The sequence below is a fragment of the Vitis vinifera genome, chromosome 18 (genome assembly GCF_030704535.1).
Source record: "Vitis vinifera cultivar Pinot Noir 40024 chromosome 18, ASM3070453v1".
NCBI classification, from domain to species: domain Eukaryota; kingdom Viridiplantae; phylum Streptophyta; class Magnoliopsida; order Vitales; family Vitaceae; genus Vitis; species Vitis vinifera.
The window spans coordinates 22211351-22235949 of NC_081822.1; the positions used below are offsets into that span (position 1 = coordinate 22211351).

Below are 24599 nucleotides of genomic sequence, written 5' to 3' on the forward strand. Positions count from 1 at the left end.
TATAGCTGTGCATACAACTATACCGCATAGCTGAACCACCAACTATACCGCGAGTTGTATCTCATATAGTTGTTTCCTATTCTAATTTTATTTCTTGATTTTATAAGAGACTCTCCTAAAATCAAGGATTAGATTTCTTTTTAAAGGTAAATGACCTCAACTATTCATGTATAAATATCGATGCAATAATCAGTTTGAATAGTATGAGAAAAATAAAAAGTTTTTTTTTTTTTTTATTCCTCAAATTTCTTCAGTAACTATAGAATTGTACTTTTAGAGATGCCTTAAAATGGAATTAAGACACAACATCCATTTATTTTACATTGAAATGTTTCTTGATTCAGCAAGTAAGGTGTCACAGGCATTACATTAAGTTACCATAAGCAACCATTTTATCCTCAATTTTGCATTTTTGGAATTGCAAGTTTGAGAGGAAATTTTTGCTCACTGTAGTTCTCAAGAAGTTCTAGAAATATGTGAAAAACATGTAAATATTAATATTTATTGGAAATATTGAAAGAGACTTGATTTACATGATCACCCGATATAATATCGCTGGAAAAACAATCATTCAGGACACTGGTTGAAGCCTAAAATGCGAATATTAATACTTTGAATGTCCCTTATACGGTCCAAGTTTAAATCCACAATTACAGTGGAATACTACATGAGAAACTCTAATAGCCATTACATGCTATGCTGTTTAAGTACTATACACTTATTTTTATGTACTTAATGTTAAGAGATAAGTTTATTCCATTTATCATGGATGTAAAATTAATGTACATGCAGATACGAAAATCCCTTTGTTTTATTTTAGTATTTCCCAAGAGGCTTATTCAAAAACTAAGAAGGATAGTTGCTTCAAGAATTTAGCCTCAAATATTATTTTAGTATCTTAAATCAGTCTCTCTAATTAAAAATTCCTGGACTTGCTCTAAGAATTTTATAAGATGACTACTTCAGTTATAAATTTTGTTTTTTCTTGCTAAATGGTATTAAAACTTTTAGAATTATAAAACGGTACTGATGTAATTATTAATGTGGTCACATTCCTTGTTTTTATTTTTATTTTTTGGTTCATTACGAAAGTGTAGAAATTTAACTCAAAGAATATTATTTAATTTGATATATAAGGGTGGTTATTTGGATTGACAATTATGGGTACACAGGACGGACAGATGTGAAATATCACAGATTCAATTGTTTAGCATGTATGATATAGGCTAGGGGCCTCCTATCTCTTGGTGGAGGTTGTATTTAGTGATGGTTCTTTCTTGAGTGGTAAATAGACAGGGATCTCATCGTTGTCCTTGGAAGGCTATTGCACAAGTCTTTCAGGAGTTTTCTAAGTTTACTCGGTTTGTGGTAGGAGATGGGAAAAGAATTCGGTTCTAGGAAGATTTGTGGTGGGGGGACCAACCTTTGGGATCCCAATATCCAAGACTATTTAGAGTAGTCTCGGATAAAAATATTTCTATTTCTTCAATTCTCGGTTCTACTCGTCCTTTCTCTTGGAACTTTAATTTCCGTCGTAACCTTTCCGATTCTGAGATAGAAGATTTAAAAGGCCTCATGCGATTACTTGATGGTTTGCATCTATCACCTTCGGTTTCAGATGTGAGATCCTAGCCTATATCTTCTTTAGGGCTTTTTCAGTCAAATCTTTATTTCTAGCCTTATCCCAATTTTCTGGTTCTCTTCCAGCTTTTCCTACTAAGTTCGTTTGAAATTCTCAAGTCCCTTTCAAAGTCAAGTCCTTTGTTTAGTTAGTGGCACACAAGAAGGTAAATACTAATGACTTGCTACAATTGAGAAGACCCTACAAAGCTCTTAGTCTTGATATTTGTAATATGTGTATGAAACATGGAGAATCAACAGATCATTTTTTCCTACATTGCTCTTTGACGATGGGGTTGTGGCACAGATTATTTCAGTTAGCCAAGATGGATTGGGTTCCCCCAAGGAGCATCTTCGACATGCTATCCATCAATTATAATGGTTTTGGTTTATCTAAGAGAGGGATAGTTTTGTGGCAAGCTGCGAGCATCGTTTTAATTTGGGTTTTGTGGCGAGAAAAAAATGCGAGGATTTTTTAGGATAAAGCAAAGAATTCAGAGTATCTTTGGGATTCTATTCGTTTCCTTGCTTCTCTTTGGGCTTTCTGTTCCAAGGTTTTTAAGGGGACTCCCCTTAATGTGTTACAACTTGACTGGTTAGCGGTGTGCAATTCCAAAGGGTTGGTCTAATCTAGAGAGTTTGTTTGTTTTTTTTGTGTATTTTCTTGTTTTTGTATTCTTGTAGTTTAGTTTTCTTTGGTGGGAGGATTCCTCATCCTTCTCTTGTACTCCTTTTCTCTATCGATATATCCCTTTGTCGTTTCTTATCAAAAAAAAAAAAAAATAGACAGGGATCTCATGGCTGGTTTTTTGGTTTCTTTTTTTTTTTCTTGGAAGTCTTTAAGTTGCAAATCAGGAAGCTAATATTGACATTGTTGGGGATTTCATGCAGCTGTAAGTTGGGGATCCATTCTTTAATCTTTGGTTCTGAGTTGGGACGCGAGAGTGGCTGTTTGTAGGGAGCTATGTTTTTTCTCTAGTCTTGTAGTGACCACCCTGCATATTTATGCTTCCTTTTCTGAAGGGAACCCCTTGCCCTTCATTTATATCTTCTATTTAACATGGTTACAAGTATGCTTTCTTTTTAAAAAATTATGGAGGTCAATTAGAAAAATTACCTTAATATGATGTTGGTATGATTCCCCACTGTATTTTTTATTTTTTCTTTCTTGAAAAAAAAAAAATCCTTCTGGGCAGCCTGAAAGTTTCCTTTTTGTTTGCCCTCAAGACCTAGCTCAAGTGGTAAAGGGTTGGGGAGGGTTTGTGGGAGGTTTTAAGTTCAAGTCCCAATGGGGACAAAAAATTTACCTATCCAAAAAAAAAAAAGGCAAAAGTTTCCTTTTTGTTTTCTTTTTATCTTTACTTTTGAAATAAGGGAATCTTTTCCTTCATTTTTCTTTCCCCCTCTCTTTTTCTAATATGAGCCCACCACTCTACCTTACAGCACTGAAATGCTGGGAAGGCTCAAAATCGGGAACTTTGGTTCAATTCTAGTTGGCATTACCATTAAACTACATCCTGGGGGCAAAACCATATCCTTCATTTTTACACTTTCTTTATTAGTAGTATTCTATGTTTCCTATAAGTATAAATGAGGAAAGTATGAAATTTCCCAACCCTATACCCAGTTATCTGCACAATGTGGCAGTACAATTGAGTGGAACCTTCTTGGCTTTTATATTTATCATGTGCCTGAAATGATTGGAGAGCCTAAAAATAATCTAAAAAAGGCCAATGGAAGTTGTTTCAATGACACTGCCGCTACATTTAATTTTAACATAAGATTTATAACTTGCCTATCCGAAAAAATAAAATTATAGAAAAGAAAAGAAAAAAATTCAATAATGACACAAGTAATTAAACTGGATAGAACATTTTTTATTGAAAGACGGGAAACAGAACCAGTGTAGGTCGTCTCTAAACAGGAAAAGGCAGGTTTGCTGCTGGATGTTATCAGTAGTTTTATAATGAGTTATGAACCTCGGCATGCTTGATCAAATAATTTTACTTATACAGTGACCTAAGCTTAATAAACTCTACATGTCATTCTGCCCATTGTGATAATCAAGGCCCCTTCTACAATGCCTACATTTTGTTTTGGGATGGTTACTTTACTGGAAAAACAAAAGAAACATTACTACCCAAATCTCTTTGGGAGGCTTTCAACATCATGGATTCTCTTCCTAGAAAAAGGTGTCAGTAGAGATGTGTTTTGTACATTCAAGAATATTCTAACAAGTTTTTGACTTTATTTTCTTCATTCATTGTCGTCCTTTTCTTTACTGGTTCAGAACTCAACTTTCACCCATCTTTGAAGTCTAAAATGTGACCATCTACTCATGTATCCAAAGCCAGGTAATTGGGATTACTACTTGGTTGAGTTTTTATTTTTACTTGTTTTGCAGGCATATATCAAAATTGCTCAAGCTATCTCATCTCGTCCTGTAAGTTGACATTTTCTTTAACCAAATTAACTAGGAGTATCATATGTTTTGCTATGTGAGATTTATCCGTAGTAACCACCCTGATCCCTCCCCCTGCACAGAAATTAAAAGAATTGAGAAGAAGCACAGATAGTTTGAGCTCTTTTCCAGCAGTTGCATTTAAGTTGTGTTGGTATTCAACATAAGCATGTTCGCAAAATTCTTTCTTGTAGGATCTGATTCCACCTTCATATCTAGATCAGCTTTCACTTTTGCAAGATCGAATAACACCATTTTCCAATGAAGTTGCTTTCAATACCATAGAACGAGAACTTGGACTGCCAATTGATAAGCTGTTCTCAGAGATCTCTCCAGAGCCAGTGGCTGCAGCATCTCTTGGGCAGGTTTACTTTCAATTATACTTGGTGCTTGTCACCTTGGGATATGTTGCCTATTTTTCTTCAAGATTGAAACTCATCACAGACCCCCCATAACAAAAAATTTTATTTAGGTTTATCAAGCTAGGCTTTGTCCTAGTGGTCAGGTTGTTGCTGTCAAAGTGCAGAGGCCTGGGGTTCAAGCTGCTATTTCCTTGGACATATTAATCTTGCGTTTTCTTGCAGGATTGGTTAGGAGAGCAGGCAAATTGAACACTGATCTTCAGGTAGCTCTGCAGTACATAACTTTTGTAAAATTGTCTGTACATTTGTATTTGTTGCAGCTAAGGAATGAGATTCCTACATCCCACTAACTAGTTGTATATGGCATTGCTGATAATGCCTGTACCAACTCAAGGGACATGATTGTGCCCATTGAAGTGCAATAGAAATTAGTTTCATAAACCTGTCCTTTATTTTAATCTAGCTATAATAATTAAGCATTACCTTCAATTTTCAGGCAGTTCTTGATGAATGGGCATCAAGTCTTTTCCGGGTATGCTTTGGATCTCTTTGTGTTATCCTTGTGCTTCAATTATGAAATCCTGATGTTTCCAAGAGTATGCTATCACTTGGAGCAGAGTTTTATTTAAAGAAGAATTGTCACTTTAACCAGATACCCTTTTGACTTTGGATGAGTTTTGGTACCCTGCTACTGCCCTTAGTGATAATTCTACTGCTCTGTATTTCCATGCTATCATTTGAAATTATGTGTGTGTGTGGTAGAGGAAACAAAAATATTTCATTTTGTGGATCAATCTCAACTATGGATCACACCTAGAGTGGGCTGTGTGTGTAGTAGAGGGAACAAAAATATTTCATTTTCTGGATGAATCTCAACGACGGACAACACCTAGGAGGGTGAATAGGTGTTTTAAAATCAATTTGAGATGTTACCTCACAAGTACTAATCACTGCCTTGATTTTTCAATATTTTTGTTGTTTTTTTCGATCTCATCAACAAACAAGCAAAAGCACAAGGAAGAATGGATGCATCAACACTCTCCCAACAAAGTAGTCAATGCAATTCACATGCAAATGAGTCAACACTCCCCAACCAATATTTATAAGGCATTTCAACTATTCAAAAACACATTTTTCAAATATATATTACAATCAAAACCAAAACAGAAATTATTTCACACTATTCTAAATGTTAAATGATCTAATTTTAGCTCATTTCCTCAATCAACCAATGTAATAAATCAATGGAAATTTCATAAGTTAAGATAAAATAATGAAAAGATGAGATAGAGATAAAGAGACAATGACACCAAGATTTAACATGGAAAACTTCCGAAAAGATAAAAAATCACAGTTCTATAAGTGATCAAAAGCATCCACTAGGAAGAAAATTAACCAAGTACAAGGATTTACCTAGCTCAAGCCTTCAATCCTCTCTCGGACCATTTGCCTAGTACCTTCGAACTTCAGCTACCCACTTTCTTCTTCTAAAGCGTACTTGGGGTCTACATTAAGTTTGAACTCAGTTTCTTCTTTCATTCGCACAAAAAGATATTTTGGTTTTACCCCAAAGATGACCAATATGAGAGTACAGATGAAACCTACATTGAATCAACTCATTTTGAAAGAATTTTTCTCACTTAAAATATTATTTTCAGCTCAAAATCTATAAAATTTACTTTGAAACCAAACAACCCCCAAAATAGGTAAAGAACTTGAAGCTCAAGGTAGGCCACCTAGCTTCACAACTGTTCAACCCTCTTCTAGAAATAGGCTTAAATACTAGGGTTTTAATCTTCATTAAGCACTTCACATTTGTTTGAAAACTGTTAGCATTCTTATTATTATTATTTTTTTAGTTATTTTATTGTTTAGATAGGTGAGAGAATAAAGGGTGCTTCGTATTTTTTAGGAAGTTGGTTTCTATTCCAATCTGCAGAGTTAGTAGAATAAAAAGGGCATTGCAGATTGTATTTTTTTATGGTTTTGATGAATTAAATGCAGTGCTTGAGATTGTTTCTCTCCTTTTATTAGTTTTTTCAAAAACAATGAAGATTTCATTGATGTGATCAAATCCTGATTGATTAGATGAGAGTGTGAAATTCTAGGTATAATACCCTTTAGCATGATCAATCAGTAATTGACCCAAATGTTATAAATACAAAATTTGACACCCTTAAGCTTCAACTCCAATTTTCAAAAAAATAATAACAGTTTAAAATTTGGTTGATCAATATTTGATATAATCCATCACCACAAAAACACCCACCATTTCCTCTAGCAATCTTCATTCATGAACACTTCAGAAATGACAAGAGTCCAAGGGAGGATTTGAATTAATTGAGTTAGGAGAGCACAATGGGAATTTTGACCTGAAATTGCTAACACACAGAGACAATTACACATTTCATTATAAGGATTTGAGTGTTAAAAAGGAAGAATTACATATCCTTAGATTAAACAAAAAAAATAATACTAATAAAAAAGTGCTACCCAAATTAAAACTGCTACCCAGAAAGAAATAATAAAATCTGTTAATTTGTTCTGTATCCTGATTAAATGACCTGCCATATTTGCAAATGTTGTGCTGATTGCTTTTTGTGCTTCTTTGTATGTGTCATTGCATGGTTAGGCAGGATGTGCACTGCTTTCTAACTAGTTTTTGATGATGAAGTTATATGGTCAGAGGTATTAATAAATTGTAGTGCTATGACTATTGCAGCATAAGCTTTGAGGGAAGTACTCAAATATTGGGGCCCAAAAAGTTAGTAGGAAGGTTAAGATCAAATGCTTTCTTTAGTTGGAAAGGATTACTTCATAATTGGAAGAGACTGTTGATCTGTTGTTAGGCAGATGAAGCAATTATATAATGTCCTTGGTACAATCCATGCTCCATTGTCCCTTGGAGTTCTGAAAGTGATGCCTTCTGATTTCTTAAGTTCTTTTGGTTATTATTGCTCTTGGCTATAATCTAATGGTTCATCGAGTTTTCCCATTAATATGGAAGGATAATGAAGTGAGATGGTCAGGCAAAAAGATGCAAGGAAAGGGCAAAAGAAATGTAGTTTTAGCTTAGGTCTTCATTGTATTGGTTCCATAATTTATAAGCCGGAGAGACTGAAGAGATTGTGGTGAGACTGGAGAGATCGTTGTGCATAGGATCAGACAAGGAATGAAGTTGAGAGGTGCTTGGGGAATACTTTGTGGTTAAAAGTTCTATCAAACTGAAGGGGACGATTTATACAAGTACACAGCTGCTCATGCTTGATGATCTGGAATATTTGCAATTATGATTGAAGTGCACAGGATGAGTGTGAAAAAGAAACGAGGATGTGAGGTGCATGATGGGACATGAGAAAGCTTAGATTAGTAACTGAGTTTATTTGTGAGAATTGAGATTTTAAAGTAGCACAACTAGCACTAGGTAAGAAGACAGAAATCTGATTCACATGGTTTTTGCTCATGCACAGTGGAGGCAAATGTTTGTAGTGTCAGGGCTCATATGAAGGCACTACAAGGACAAGATAATACTGAGAAGGATGTAGGTTGAGACACAGAGAGAACCTGCTGGTAACAGAGAATATGGGCAGATAGATTGGAATGGAGAAACAGAATAATTGTAATCCACTATGCTAAGACTGAGGATTGGTTTCACATTTTATTTGTAAATTGAACAGACTCTTTGCTTGAGATCTAGTGGAGAATCTTAATGGAAACTACTTGGTTTCTTAATAGTTCACTAGTTTTCTCCTTTTTATCAGTCACATTAACAAATAATCATGTATAGAAAATCTCTACACTAGTCAAATGATATCCTAACATCAAAAACTAAGTACTTGTTATACTGAGAGCTTAAAGCCATACAACATTGATATTTGCAAGTCTTTGGGTGGTTGACATGCCTGCAAAGAATGAAACAGTGACATCCACAAGCTACAGTGGATAAGGATTCCCTGCATATATATATATATATATATATAGAAGTTAAACTAAGGTGGGCAGTTGGAAAGTAAAGGGAACTGAATAAGATCCATCAAGGTCAATTTGATAAGGATATAAATGAAAATCCTGCTTTTTTGGGTTCTAGAGATTCTTAAAAAGTGAAAACTGAATTCGGTATACTATTTTAAGGAACATGGAAGAGTCCCTGCATTACAGGAACTGAAAATTGTGAGAAATAAGGAAATATGTGGAAGATGAATATTGGGCAAAGTTGTCTTGCTTCTATCAATTATTTTCGTAGAGTGGTAAAAGTGTCTACACAAGCGCTTGCTGTGTTGAAGATTCATGGTTGCATCAAAGATAATCTGTAGTATGCATATTAAAACAAGGTTATTGGTTGATGTGGAATAACTGACAATTGTAAAGGGAGAATCGCAGAGAATAAAACATACAGTTGAGTGTGTGTATAAATATTTTTGCTTGTGAGATCTTCTGCATGAGACATCCTATATTAATATCTCTAAAGATCTTGTTTAGTTAACAATCTCATTTTTGTAACATACATTTCTCCTTGAACCCTCTTTCACTCTTTCCGTAATTTGTTGCATTTCCATATGGGAAGAGCTAGTAATTAGATCATTTATATTGTTTTGATCATCTTCTATTAGTCATGAAGCATTTTAAAACTTCTTTTTTTTTTTTCCTTTTATCCTTTGCTCTAGGCATTTTCTTAGTGCTTCATATTGAATACAGGTAAATCACATTGAATGCAGGAGATGGACTATAGAAAAGAAGCGAAGAATGGGATCAAGTTTAGGTAAGAGTTTGATTTCAGTGCACGTGATATAAATTTTAGTTATGGACAGGTTTCTCTGTGCTCGACATTTTTTATCTTGTCGTTGCATTATGCTGTATTTAACTCCTATAAGTAATGCAGCTTTGTGGTCCATGAGATCTCAAAGTGGGATACTTGAGGCTCAACTCAAGTGGCTAGGGGTTGGGCTTGGAAAAGGGAGGTTCCAGGTCCAATTCATGTAACGGCAGAATATATAATAAATAAAACATAAAATAGAAAAAAAAAATTATCAATAAAAAAAGTAAAAAAATATCTCATTTTCTATACTTTCCTCCCATTTAAAAGCTACCCAACAATTCCAATGGTTGACTAGGATGTGTGAACTAGGAATCTATTCTCTCCAAACCTTTAGTTCATCATCTCATTGGAGAAATCTAGCTTCTATCATGTGATTGGACTTTAACTAATAATATAGTTCGCATGGATCATATGAATATTTAGCTTCTCCTTTCAATCTTAAACTGATAGGGTATGGGTCCATAATGTATATTAGTAGTAGGGATGCAACTTGGACGAGTTCAACCCAACCTGATTTTGGGTGGGCTTGGGCAGTCCCTTTTTCAATTTGAGTTGAGCTTGGGTAAAAAAGAAAAAAGCTAACTGAATTGAATTTGGGTTGGGATGTCGGGCGACCGAAACTGAATTGAGTAGTTAATAATTGTAATTGGATAATTATATATATATATATATATATCTCATAAATAATTAAATTTTATATTATATTATTTAATTAGTGGTATTTAAACTTTAATTAACTTTAGAATTTAATTAATATTCCAACATTTATCTTGTACTAAATTATTGCAGTAGATTAATGTTGATGAGATTAACATATATGGATTAATCCTACATACGGTGAAATGTAAGCTTCCATTGGCAAGCTTTTTCTTGGCCTACTAATATATTATGCACTTTTTATTTATTTGTTTTTGTGTGTGTATGTTTCTTTTTACCTTTCGTGCTACCTAACCTGACCTAACCTAAGTTTTGACCTGACTAACCCATGTAACCTGGCTAACTCAACTAACCCAAGCCTAACTTACACAATTTTTTTCTAACTTGAGCCTAATCTGACTTCAAATCAAGTTTGGGAAAAAGGATTTGCGTTGAGCTTGTATTGGGCAGCTCGGCTTACAACTTGGGTTGGGTTGGGCTTCGGGTGGATGTAATTTATTCTTGGGTTGACTATCAACCCAACCTAACCTGCTTGAGTTGCACCCCCAATTAGTAGTAGAAGTGGATATGAGACCACAATGTATATCAGTAGCAGCAGTAGATAAATAGATGGGAATAGTTGTCGTAGATAGATGGAGGCAATATATATCATGTGGATATTTAGATGGAGGCAATATCCTCTTTGCTAACCCTAGAGAGGAAGAATTGCAAACTCTTAAGAGTTTATTGTTAGTGTTTGGTCAAATCTCTAGGCTTAAGGTCAATCTTGACAAGAGTAATCTTTTTGGCATCAACCTTGATCAGAATCATCTCTCTAGGTTAGCCTTGATGCTTGACTGCAAGGCTTCAGATTGACCCATACTTTATCTGGGTCTTCCTTTGGGAGGGAATCCAACTGCTTGTGGATTCTGGGATCCAGTGATTGAGAGAATCTCTAGGAGATTAGACGGATGGCAAAAGGCTTACTTATCTTTAGGTGGTAGGATAACTCTCCTACAATCTTGCCTTTCCCATATCCCTAGCTACTTCCTTTCTCTGTTTAAGATTCCAGCTTCAGTGGTTGCAAAAGTCGAGAGGATGCAAAGGGACTTTCTTTGGTCAGGGGTTGGGGAAGGCAAAAGAGATCATCTTGTTAGGTGGGATGCAGTGTGCAAGTCGAGGGTTAAAGGGGTTTTGGGGATTGGGAAGATACCTTTAAGGAATCGCGCTCTTTTAGGGAAATGGTTGTGGAGGTTTCCTAGGGAGAGTACAACTCTATGGCATCATGTCATTCTTAGCATATACGGGACACACTCAAATGGTTGGAACGCCAATACTATAGTCAGATGGTCACACTGCTATCCTTGGAAGGCCATTGCACAAGTCTTTTAGGATTTTTCCAAGTATACTCAGTTTATCGTAGGAGATGGGGAAAGAATTCGCTTTTGGGAAGATTTGTGGTGGGGGGACCAAATCTTTAAAGACCAATATCCAAGACTATATCGAGTAGTAATGGATAAAAATATTCCTACATCTTCAATTCTCGGTTCGTCTCGCCCTTTCTCATGGAACTTTAATTTCCGTCGTAATCTAACCGATTCTGATATAGAAGATCTAGAACGCCTCATGCATTCTCTAGATTGTATGAACTTATCCACTTTCGCTTCAGACGCAAGATCATGGTCCTTATTGTCTTCAGGATTGTTTACAGTCAAGTCTTTCTTTATAGCCTTGTCCCAAATGCCTGATTCATCTCCATTTTTCCCCACTAAGTTTGTATGGAAATCTCAAGTCCCTTTCAAAGTTAAGGCCTTTGTCTGGTTTGTGACACACAAGAAGGTAAATACCAATGACTTGCTACAATTGAGGATACCCCACAAAGTTCTTAGCCCTGACATATGTAAGTTGTGTATGGAGCAAGGAGAATCAGCAGATCATCTCTTCCTCCATTGTTCAGTGACATTGGGGTTGTGGCACAGACTTTTTCAGCTAGCCAAGATGGATTGGGTACCTCCGAAAAGCATTTCAGACATGATGTTCATCAATTATAAAGGATTTAGCAAGTCCAAAAGAGGGGTAATTCTATGGCAAAACGCGAGTATAGCGTAAATCTGGGTTGTGTGGCGGGAAAGAAATGTTAGGATATTTGAGGACAAAGCTAGGAATTCAGAGAATCTTTGGGATTCCATTCATTTCCTTGTGTCCTTTTGGGCTTTTTGTTCAGCGGGTTTTAAGGGCATCCCCCTTAACGTATTACAACTTGATTGGCTAGCAGTGTGTAGATCCAATAGTTCCAATGGGACGGCCTAGTGTATTGTTATTTTTTCATGTTGTTTAGTTTTACTTTTGGTGGGAGGATTCCTCATCCTCCTTTTGTACTTCTTTTTCTATCAATATATTCACGCGTGGTTTCCTATTAAAAAAAAAATATATTTAGCTTCTCCTTTCAAATTTAAATTGCAAGGACATGTGGGTACAGTAGTATAGTAGAAAAATAGATGGTGACAATATACATCATGCGGATTCTTAGCTTCTCTTGTCAAGCTTAAGTTGTTAGGATATGGGCCCATATATATATATATACATGAGCAATAGGAGTATGGATAAGACTAGTAATAATAGGAGAGACTCAAAGTTGAGGCTCTAGCTTTTGTACCATGTTATCATGGTAGATAGATGAAGATAGAAGCAATGGGAGAGTCTTGAGGACTGTAGGGATGACTCGGACCTTAGACCTCTAGCTTTGATGCCATATTAAACTATCAACTTTTTTAGAAGTTTTTAACTTTGATGCTGTATCAAACTGCTGACTTTCCTAAAAGTTGAAGTTGTTTTATTTTATTTTATTTTATTTTTAATTAGGAAAGGCTTAAACTATTTTGAAGTCCTCTAATTTTGATATTGTTTTAAGCTACCAAATTTCTTAAAAGTTTAAGTTGTTAGGATCTGAACCCATAATATATCATGCTGACACCTTCTCTCGGTTGTAGTAGTAGGTAAATAGCTGGAGATGATAGTAGCAATGGATAAATAGATGGGGGTAGTAACAATGGATAAAATAGATGGAGACAATAGTAGTAGACCTTCATAATATATAGATGGAAAAGATAATGGCAGTAGATAAATAGATAAGGACAAACATAATGTATATCCTTTCCTTGGAGTAGTGGATAAATCGATGGGGAGAGTAGTAAATGATACAATGTATAGTAGTATATAGTAGTAGGAGAGACTTGACACTCAAGAAGAGTACCAATGGAAGAGGCTCAAATTGGGACCTCTAGTTTTGATATCATGTTAAGCTATTAACTTTTCTAAAAGTTTAGGCAGAGGATTTGGGTCTACTAACACCATCTCTCATGTGTAGCCTTATACTCAGACATGGGGATATTGCACATGTGGAGATACCATATTAAGCTACCAACTTTCTAAAAGCTTAAGCTATTAGGCTAACATCCTTCCTCATCTATAGCCTGATACAAATACAAGGAGAGACATTGCTAGGAGAATAAACAGTAGGAGAGACTCGAACTCGAGACCTCTAATTAACCAAACTTTTGATACTATGTTAGGTTATCAACTTGTTAAAATCTTAAATTGTTAGAATATGGGGCCACAATGTATATCAGGTTAATAAATTGAAAACACAAGAACTCCTTTATAATTTTTTATGTAATTGCATGGTCGTCGTTGTCGTCATCATCATCATCATCATCATCATCTTTAGGGTTGGGAAATAAAATGTTAGTAATTGTCTAATTAAAATGATGAAAGAGATTAAAGAAGGATTAGTACTGTAAAAATATTCAACATTTTCTTTATCATTTTTAGGATGTTTTTTTGAATTTGTACTTAGACTTGATGGTACAATTTTTCAACTAAGTAATCATCATCATTGTTATTGGGTTGGGAAATAAAATGTTAGTCATTGTCTAATTAAAGGGATGAATGAGATTAAAGAAGGATTAGTACTATCAAAATATTCAACATTTTGCTTTATCATTTTTAGGATGTTTTTTCAAATTTGTACTGAGACGCAATGGTATCTTTCCTCAAATTTTCAACTAAGTTAGGATAGCATATAGCTCATTTGACTACAAATTTGCCCTATAGTGTTAAAGCCAAATGCAAAGCCAGGGAACATTTGAATAGTTGCAAGGCTGTGATGGAAGGTATCTCTGTATTACTGGATAGGGTGCATTGTAGAGGTAAAAAATTATTAGGAAAAAAATATAACAACTTTATCTACAAATGATATAACAGTTATAATAACAACAATAATATCATTAAGTAACAATGAAGGAATGATTAATTTTGACTACCCAATACTTGTTTGGAGGAATGATTAGATTCGCCTACGCAATGCTTGTTTGCAGAGAAACACAAACTTTCAGTTGGTTTTTCCTTTAGCTTCAATACTTACCAAAAAAGTAGCTTTCATGCCATTTTTGTATTCAGATTTTATTTTTGGTTTTAATCAATTCCTTTGTACTTAGTTTTAAGCAAGGAGGAAAATGTCGCGATATTTTAGCGATATATCGCCGAAATATCGTGTATCAGAGGGTATCGACACGACATTTCATGGAGAAATATCGGTCCGGCGATATTTCGGGATAAATCCCAATAAATTGGCGATATCTCGCGATATATATGTGATTTGGCGATAAATCGCCAACGCGGGTCAACGAAAGTCAAACGTGCTACAGTAAAGTCAAAATGTGCTACAGTGCCGCTACAGTGCCTTCTCATTTTGCTTCTGAGGGGATTTGAACCCCAAACCAAAAGGTTTGGGGTTAATTCCATTTACCATCCGGGCAAGCTTGCCCTTGTTATATATTGTGCACTAAATTTATATATACTTAAACTCATTATATAAAGAAAATATTAAAAGAATATTTTAAAGAGCAAATTAATTATAATTATTTTATAATTAAATGCAAAATTTTCTTTTAATTGATTACCAAAAATATAAAAATTATATAATTTTCTTCATAATATTTTTAATATCATTAATAATTAATTAAATATTAAAAAATTATATATATATCATAATTTATTTTATATTGTTTAATACAATTGAATTAAATGGATCATAATTTTAATATTAATATATATTTTAAAATTAGACATAATATAATTAAATATCATAATATTAGATGTAATTTAATAATAAATGTACACTTATAAAATTCATATTTTTATCGATGCATACGATATTATTATCAAATATGATAAATCATGTTATACATATATCAAATTTTTCAATAAAATAACTTTAAAATGTCTATTATACTTCTAATTATATTATTATGAGGTTTTCCTTACATTTTCATGAGTTTTTAACAATTTTAAGCCTACCGATATTTTTTTCTAAAATATCCGCTGATATATCTCCATAAAATCGAAGTACCAATATATCCGTGATTACCGATATTTTCATCCTTGATTTTAAGAAGTTTTACAACATTTCGATGGTCCTATCAATTTTCATCTTCTCAGTAATCTTCATAACTTTTTTACCGTTGCATATTGATTAATATTTTATACTTTTTTATTCATATGTTCTATAGATATACATTTCTGTAATATTCTTGAAAAAAAGCCTGTTATCCTGGGCTTCTTTTTCAGCTTAATTAACTCATGATGGATGGTTAAAATGTTGTTCAAATGTCAAAAGGTGCTATTAATATTGCTGGTGACAATATGATTTTCTGAAATTCGTTCCAGGGCTTTGGAATTTTCTTTCTCATCTTCTGGTTGTGCACTTATTGTTGTTTACATGTATTTTCGTGTATCAATATCTGAAGTAGGTCTCCTATTTAATTTGCTATAACCAGCTTTGGTTCTTTTACACACGTTTGAGCAGGCAGCTATATGGTGGCATAAAAGATGTTTTTGTTCCAGAAATGTACCTGGAGCGAACAACTCGTAGGGTTCTCATTATGGAATGGGTGGAGGTATGTAGTATTCCTTCCTTTTTTGTCATCATTCACAAGCATGTTTTTCCTGAAGAATATGGAACCAAATTACAAGAAAGACAAACTCATAATTGCCAGACAGCCATGGACGTGATTATAAAACCAGACAACTTTAAAAATAATAATGACACCTCCATTGAATTTTTCTCCAAGGAACATGTGGTTACCGCCCAATCTTTTGGAAAAAGGAAAAACAGAAACAGGGATCTACCTTAAAGGCCAAAATTTGAGAGGGGATTATTCCCTTGAGATTAGGCCAGATTTCCCATCTGGATTGTCTTTTTATTTATGTCATTTAATGATAGATCCTGAAAGTAGGGCAGTTATCTATGCAAATATGATTGTTCTTTTTTTCTTTTGTTAATGCATGGTCTATTTTTTTTTTTTTTTTTTCTAAATGTTAAAATAGTGTCCCAGATGTTGGTCAATTGTCTCAACTGATACCTTTCAGTTTTATTTTTTGCATAAAACAATTAGCACAATGGACATGAAACAAAATTGCTCCTATATTTCTTATGAAAACTAAGGAGTCATTGGTAACATAGCTTGCAATGATTGATAATTTCCAGAATTACTACACAAGAAATTCCCTGGACTCATAGTTATGTGCCTCAAAAAGACCTAGAAATTATTCAAGTGGCTATTACTAGACATTCATTCTTGAAGATGCTCCCAGAGTAGCCTTCTGGTATTCTCTAGATTTTCATCTCATGTTATTCTCTTATTTTGATGGGTGCACAGGGGCAAAAGTTGACAGAAGTGAAGGATCTTTACCTGATTGAGGTCAAGCTGCAAAACTAAATGAAATAATGTATTTTGAGCTTAACTAATTGACATTGTGATATATATTATTGCACAATGGCTAAAGAAGAGACATGTTCCCTGGTGCTACACAGGTAGGAGTTTACAGCTCATTTAATCAACTTCTGGAATATGGGTTCTATCATGCGGATCCACACCCAGGAAACCTTCTTCGTACAAATGATGGAAAACTAGCTTATTTAGGTATGCTTTTTAGTTTATATTTGCTCAATTTGGCATAAATAATGGACATGTTACAATTGCAAGTTTTTTTTAGTCAGTGCTTCTCTGCTTAAAAATAATTCTGCTTACCTTTTGAACTCTTTTTAAGTAAAGCATCCATACATCTCTTAAGCTAATTGTTTGCATGCTTCTGTGTTTGTAGATGTTAATATGTTTATTGTAGAATATGAGCTTATAACATTCACATCAACTTGCAGATTTATAAATGAACTATAGTGGTATCTTTGTATTCAATCCATTAATTGCATTATTTCCTGGGTTGGGAACAGGGTGTTACTTCCTGCTTAATAGGAGCAGGGTTTAGAGGTGCCCTTGTTCTCTGTAACTGTTACTGGAATGCTAGGGTTAACATTTGCTGTTTGTTGCTGGAGATGCCAAGACTGGCTTCACTCAAATTGATAGTGTAGATGTTATGGATAGTGCACAAAAAATTTTCTAGCCATCCTTAAAATGATGGCACTCAAGTTCTTTTATTATAGTGGTGGCTTAGTACCTGTTTTGTCTTGGTTATGTCGAGCTTTTCTTATTGTATTTACGAATACCAAAGTAAGTGCTTAATGTTGAAAGGAAGATTCAAATCTCTACTTTCAAGTGGACCACTGATCCTATAAAAGATAAATGAGTTGCACCCACATGGCTGTTGTGGTTTATTCAAACCTCCTCAATCTTGCTGAATAGGTGCAAAGTTGTTTGATGGCCTCCTGGAGTCCATAGAGTAACCCTGCTTCCTGATGATATTTTCATTCTTTTCATGGAAGCTCTTTTACTTACGAGTAAGATGGATAATCAATTGAAGATTTGAGTATCGGAATCTGTTGAATAATGATGTTTAATTAAACTTGTTATTAGCTCATGGCTGCATCATTTTATGCTTATGAAATTGTAGGTAAAAGTCATCAAGTTGTTGACTTAGTGAATTAGGAAGTCTAAGATAACATTGTGGCTTACATTGCAAAAGTTCCAGGAAAAAGTCTAAAGAGATGGATAATATCTCGGTTGAACTTGTTAACAGGACAGATAAAGCAGAATGTCAGTTTTTCCAATCCAGGCAACCAATCATGACCTTTGGGGCTTGAAGAAACAGCTTAAAGAACAGGGCTTTAATTTGCATGGTGATGCAGCAATCTATTGGAAGATGTAAAGTATATTTATTTCGAGGGTTATAAGCGGGTGCATTCAAAGTGTTGTTGTGACTGTCTGCTTGGATGGAAGGACTTAGTTATAATTTTGAACTTGAAAAATAATTTGTCTCCACCAAGATACAACTTAAAATCTAAAAAACATAAGAGGAAATTGTCCCTCATGAACCATGCTCTATATTCCTTGCATGGTCAGTTCCTATATCTAATGTCAACTATAATTTCAGGGCATGCTTCTTTGCCCAGTATATTAAAATGATTCATAAGCCCAACAATTGTCATTAATGTGACTTTGATTAAAAGGTGACTTCTGAGTAAGCATCTATATCTAGAAGAGAAATGGATATAAGCGGTTGTTTATTTTTTTTAATCTTATTTATTTATTGGATTATCGCTGGAATCCATTGGAATTTCTCAAGGGACTATGATTGTATATAAGATTTGTGGTGGTTATATTCTGCTGGAAACTAGAAAAAGGACTTAGTGCAGAATGGATCTGCAGGAAGAGATTCTAAATCATCGACTTCCAAAGCATTAGGATTTCTAGAAAGATTCAAGTTCCCAAAAATGGAGTTAAATAAGTGATGAGAAAGGTCTGAGATGGAAGCTCCTCTCTGTCTTGAAAGGTCCAATGAAAAGATTCCGTATGAGGCTGCTTTTCCCTACCATAAATCATCATGGAAACGAAATCTGAACCCACTTCCACAACTCAGGGAAGAGTTCATGGTAGCCCGAATCAATGGCTTTCAAGAGACAATAACAGGTCTCCCTACAAGCCAAGTGGGCATCCAACCATTTTATTCAAACTGTATTTAGTCCTTATCGAGTTCCTTAAAGTGCTTTTCTGTATAAAATTTTTTGTTTCATTGAAAAACAAACATATTCATTCCATTGAATGATAATTCAAAGAAGAGCAAACCTTCCAAGATGTACAATTGCTAATCAGAGAGTAGGAATGTTACTCCACAAAAACTAAAGTTATTTTCACAGACTATGTGTAGAAAAGTAATGTAGACAAACTACGAAACTACACAGATTCGGATAGGGAAAAATTCTCCAACAAAAGAAACTAAGTGTTTGGCTCTTTGTTTGGATGACTAGTCTGCAACTTGATTGACTAAGTGAGGACCCTAAGGGAAGGAGCATCCCATCTCACTAGTAACATCTAGAATTTTGCAGAGCAAAATACCAAACTTCTATAATGCTAGTATCTCCCTATCAGACACCAAGAAAATAATAGCAAAATCTCCCTCTCAAAACAAGTTTTAGCCTACAACAACCCCTCCAATAATGCTAGTATCTTCACCTCAATGGTTAAACTCCAACAAGTTTAGAGTAACTTCTTAGTATCATACCTGAATGATCTCTTACAATGTCTCTAATAGATTACCAAAAGAACACACATCAAAGTTGTGTGTTCAAAGTTTAACTTTATTGAACCCTCTTCCGGATGAGGTAACTAATTAAACAAAAGTCTCCCCACATAATCTCTCGAAGTAGCAAACATTTTTCCAATTCACTTCAAAGGTATATTTGCAAAAGGATCAATAATCAAGGCCTAAAGGGAGGATTAAAAGTAAACCAAATTCCAAAGCCTCCATGGATCCATCCCCATTTGTCCTCAAAGATTGACATCTCTCCAACCATAAAAACCATATCAAGAATAAGATAGCTACTTGTCAAAAAACTCCCTCTTTAAATTGATTCTCAAAACCTTGGAAATAGTTTACTAACATATTTTCTATACCTTTGGAAGGCACCCTATCAATCTTGGTAGGTCTAAACAATCGATGCTAAAGTCTCAATGCTATAAGACAATGAAGAAAGTGAAACATAACATGTTGGTCTGGGTTGAGAGCTTTACAGACATCCTCACCTGAAGCGTATTGTTGGTTTTAACATCCTTACTAGCCACAAGCCATGTAGAAGCCTTAACCTTAGGTGAAGCTTTTGAATTCTAAAAGAATTTGGTAGGGGTGGAAGGAGTTAAGATAGGAGAAATTACCAAGATAGTAAGGTGAAGGAAGAAACTAGAGTAAAAGAACAAAAAAGTCTCCAATCCTTGAAACTCTGAAAATATATAAAGATTGAAGCTTGAGAGGTCAATCACCTAACCATATATGTTACTAAAAAAACAATGTTGTTGTCTAGAGAATCTCTAAAGCCATTTCCCCAATAACATTTGGTCCTTAATATAAAACTTCTATGACCTAACCTTCTAGATAATGTGGAGGCTTAAGTCTAACTTTGTTGCATCATATCTTGCTTTTAAGGTCTTCATCCTAGCAAACTCCCATTAGCCTTAAAAGCAAACTGGGAACTGCAGAAAGAATCTGCTCCACAATCATATCACCTCTCTGAACTATCTCACTAAAAGGTGGCACTTCCTCTTTGTGTTCTCTACCAGCGGTACTTTAGTTCTTTAATATTGTACCATCACCCTACTATTATCACATAACAACATCTTGGACGATCCAATCAAAGGAACCACCCTTAAGCCAAAAGGATTCCTTTGTTGCTTTAAAAGCAACAACTAATACCACTTAGAGTGTAGACATACCTAGTGGTAAACCCATGACAGTTCTCATCAGACTGAAAATCTAATTCTCGACACCCAAAAAGTACCAACTCATCTCAAAGACTCGTAAGCATATATTCCCTCATTCTCCTAAGATACTTGAGTATATGTTTAACATCCACCCAAAGATCTAATCATGAATTGGACTGATATCTACTCACCATCCCTATAATAAAGTAAATATCTTGTTTAACACGTCGCATCGCATATACAAGGCTACCCATTGTAGAAACATAGGATACCACCTTAATGCGATCTCTCTCCTCAAATGTCCAAGGATGCTAATTTTGAGAAAGACAACTCCAAAACTAAAGGGTAACAAACCCTTCTTAGAGTCTTACATCATGTATTTAACTAAATGCTTGTTAGTGTAGGTGACATAGCACAATTTTCTTATTATTGCAGTCCCTAAGGACTTTAATCACAAGAATATATTGCACCCTTCTAGATTTTCGTCTAAAACCAAGTAGAGAACTTGATCTTAACCATTGACAATATCCTTACATCATTCTAAATGAGTAAATTGTCATCTTCCTACAAGATCTAAAAATACCACCATGCTTCTTTGCGTCTTCTTGTACACATAAGGCCTTTTGCCAAATATGAGCACTAACACGACACATTGTTCGTCATAATCCATGGGATACAAACCTCCCACTACGATGAGACACTTGTGCACTAGAAGTATCAGGAATGGTATGTGCTTATATCTTTAGATCCATTGTAACTTGTCAATGTGAAATTATCTTCTAATGTATTCCAGTTTATATCATTTTTTACTTTATCACTTACCTTATGTAGCGTTCATAAAAAATCTAGCATTTGTGCCAACGAACACCTTTTGATTATCCCAACAATACCACTAGAGGAATTCCTATGACCACAGATTTCATGATCAAATGTTTTTAAGATCACCCAAGGGGACATGTTGTATCAATTCCATGAGATATCATGGTGCTTGTATTAAGAATACATGTTTCTACCAATCTTCATGAACAGTGACCCAATTTATAGGGATATATGACCACATTAGAATCTCATTCATTAGGTCAAAGTCTCTGTTGAAATAATGCCAAAGTTAGGATTTTAATTTAGGAAAGTATTTTAGGAATAAAAAAGGAGAGATCATTTAGGATATTTCCTTATGATTCAGTTTCCTAATTTTAGGAGAGAATTAAGCTAGATTGATTTTTTCTTATTCAGTCATTTGTGTATATATATGTGTATGGTGTGTACCGAATACAATCAATAAAGGAGTTCAGAAATTCTTCATGGTATCAGAGCCAGTTTTCTGAAACCCTAATCCCTTCTGGCCACCTCTTATTCAGGCCATCATTCATTCCGGCCAAATCTCTCTGGCCATCTCTCAATCCGACCATCTCTCTCTCTGGCCATCTCTCATTCCGGTCATCAGTCCCTATTCTCAGAGTCAAGGGAGAAAACGCTTTCCGGTCTGTCGAATCGTCGTCAGAAAACATGCACTGCCGGCAACTTTTCCGATGAACTTTTCCGGCGAACTTTCCGGCGACGGTTTTTTCTACACCGCAAGGAGCGCCTGGAGGAGATCTCCAATTTGTCCCAAAGCACCGGAACCAGAAACCCATCCACGCGCCGTCCACGCGCGTTTTTCCGGCCGGCTACTGCATCTCACGCGCCGGCGCGTGAGGGCGCGTGAGCCACTTTCCGGCGACGCGCTTCCTCCTCCAAGCTCGCCTGACGCCGACCAGCCACCTTTCTTACCTGTTTTTGCCATCCGAGCCCTGCACGTGCCTCTTTTGGGGTTCTTTTGCTTCCGTGGGCCCTCCGATCAGTTTTTCCGGCGTCCTCCGGCTATTTTTTCTCAACTCCAATCCCTGCACGTGCCTTGGGAAGTGTTCTTCTACCTTTCCGGTCCATGACAAAATACGGAATGGCATCATCACAAGTATCCAGCGTCACGTCACCAGAATCAGGGGGCAGATCTGAAATTCCAAACCTTGGTGGCAATGATTCCTCTCCTATTCTCATCACAGGACACAAATTAAATGGCCATAACTATTTACAGTGGTCACAATCTGTGTTGCTGTTCATTTGTGGTAAAGGAAAGGATGAGTACCTCACTGGAGAAGCAGCCATGCGAGAAACTACAGAACCGGGTTTCAGGAAGTGGAAGATTGAAAACAGCATGATCATGTCATGGCTTATCAATTCCATGAATAATGACATAGGAGAAAATTTCTTGCTGTTTGGGACTGCAAAGGACATATGGGATGCAACCAAAGAAACTTACTCAAGTTCTGAAAATACTTCAGAACTTTTTCAGGTTGAATCAGCCCTACATGACTTCCGCCAAGGAGAGCAGTCAGTTACTCAGTATTACAACACACTCACAAGGTATTGGCAGCAACTTGACTTATTCGAGACTCACTCATGGAAATGTTCGGATGATGCAGCAACATACAGGCAAATTGTGGAACAAAAGAGACTGTTCAAGTTCTTCCTAGGACTAAACAGGGAATTGGATGATGTTAGAGGCCGAATCATGGGCATTAAACCCCTGCCAAGTCTCAGGGAGGCTTTTTCAGAGGTTAGGCGTGAAGAAAGTAGAAAGAAAGTGATGATGGGATCAAAAGAGCAACCTACCCCAACATTGGATGCCTCTGCCCTTGCTGCTCGGTCATTTAATAGTAGTGGTGGAGATCGTCAGAAACAGGATAGGCCTTGGTGTGATTATTGTAAGAAACTAGGCCATTATAAGGAGACTTGCTGGAAGCTTCATGGCAAACCGGCTGATTGGAAACCAAAGCCACGGTTTGACAGAGATGGCAGAGCACACGTGGCTGCCAACTCTGAGAGCACATCTGTTCCCGAGTCGAGTCCATTCAACAAAGAGCAGATGGAGATGCTACAGAAACTATTAAGCCAAGTTGGCAGTGGCAGTACTACCGGTGTAGCCTTCACTGCTAATCGAGGAGGAATGAAGCCGTGGATAGTGGACACAGGTGCTTCTGATCACATGACAGGAGATGCTGCCATTCTTCAAAATTACAAGCCAAGTAATGGTCATTCATCCGTCCATATTGCTGATGGTTCAAAGTCAGAAATTGTCGGGACAGGTTCTATAAAACTTATGAAAGACTTATATCTTGACTCTGTCCTCCATGTTCCAAACTTGGATTGTAATCTTTTGTCCATTAGCAAATTGGCTCGTGATCTCCAATGTGTTATTAAATTCTATCCAAACTCGTGTGTTTTTCAGGACTTGAAATCGGGGAAGATGATTGGCAGTGTTGAACTGTGTTCCGGGCTCTACCTCCTCTCATATGGCCAATTCTCAAACCAAGTCTCTTAAGCAAGTTGCGTACAGTCTCAGAGTATGTTAGAGTCTTTCAATTCTGTGTCAAATTCTAAGGTCAATAAAGATAGTGAGATTATAATGTTACACTATCGCCTTGGTCATCCTAGCTTTGTTTACCTTGCAAAATTGTTTCCCAAATTATTTATCAATAAAAATCCAGCATCTTATCACTGTGAAATTTGTCAGTTTGCAAAGCATACTCGAACAGTATATCCTCAAATCCCATACAAACCTTCGACTGTTTTCTCTCTAGTTCATAGTGATGTGTGGGGTCCCTCCCGGATAAAAAATATTTCTGGCACTCGATGGTTTGTGACATTCGTTGATGATCATACTCGGGTAACATGGGTTTTCCTTATGAAAGAAAAGTCAGAGGTCGGGCACATTTTTCAAACCTTCAATCTTATGGTTCAAAACCAATTCAATTCCAAAATTCAAGTCCTCAAGTCAGATAATGCAAAGGAATACTTTACTAGTAGTCTCAGTACTTATCTTCAAAATCACGGCATTATCCACATAAGTTCTTACGTTGACACCCCACAACAAAATGGGGTGGCTGAACGCAAGAATAGACATCTCTTGGAGGTTGCCCGGTGCCTTATGTTTTCCTCTAATGTTCCAAACTATT

General features: G+C 35.7%; 1 protein-coding gene across 4 annotated transcripts in view; it reads left to right on the plus strand.

The window, feature by feature from the left end:
- Positions 1 to 24599, plus strand: part of LOC100242645 (uncharacterized aarF domain-containing protein kinase At1g71810, chloroplastic) — a 69703-nt gene that overhangs the window by 10033 nt on the left and 35071 nt on the right. For all 4 annotated transcript variants that reach the window (XR_002029272.2, XR_009464892.1, XM_010647500.3 and 1 more), the window contains exons 3-10: positions 4025 to 4063; positions 4276 to 4446; positions 4554 to 4706; positions 4940 to 4975; positions 9159 to 9202; positions 15762 to 15852; positions 16615 to 16656; positions 16770 to 16878. Coding sequence is in view for 2 of the 4 variants with exons in the window: in XM_010647500.3 (XP_010645802.1) it covers positions 4025 to 4063; positions 4276 to 4446; positions 4554 to 4706; positions 4940 to 4975; positions 9159 to 9202; positions 15762 to 15852; positions 16615 to 16656; positions 16770 to 16878 (685 nt within the window). In the remaining 2 variants the exon portion in view is untranslated. The remainder of the gene's footprint in view (positions 1 to 4024; positions 4064 to 4275; positions 4447 to 4553; positions 4707 to 4939; positions 4976 to 9158; positions 9203 to 15761; positions 15853 to 16614; positions 16657 to 16769; positions 16879 to 24599) is intronic.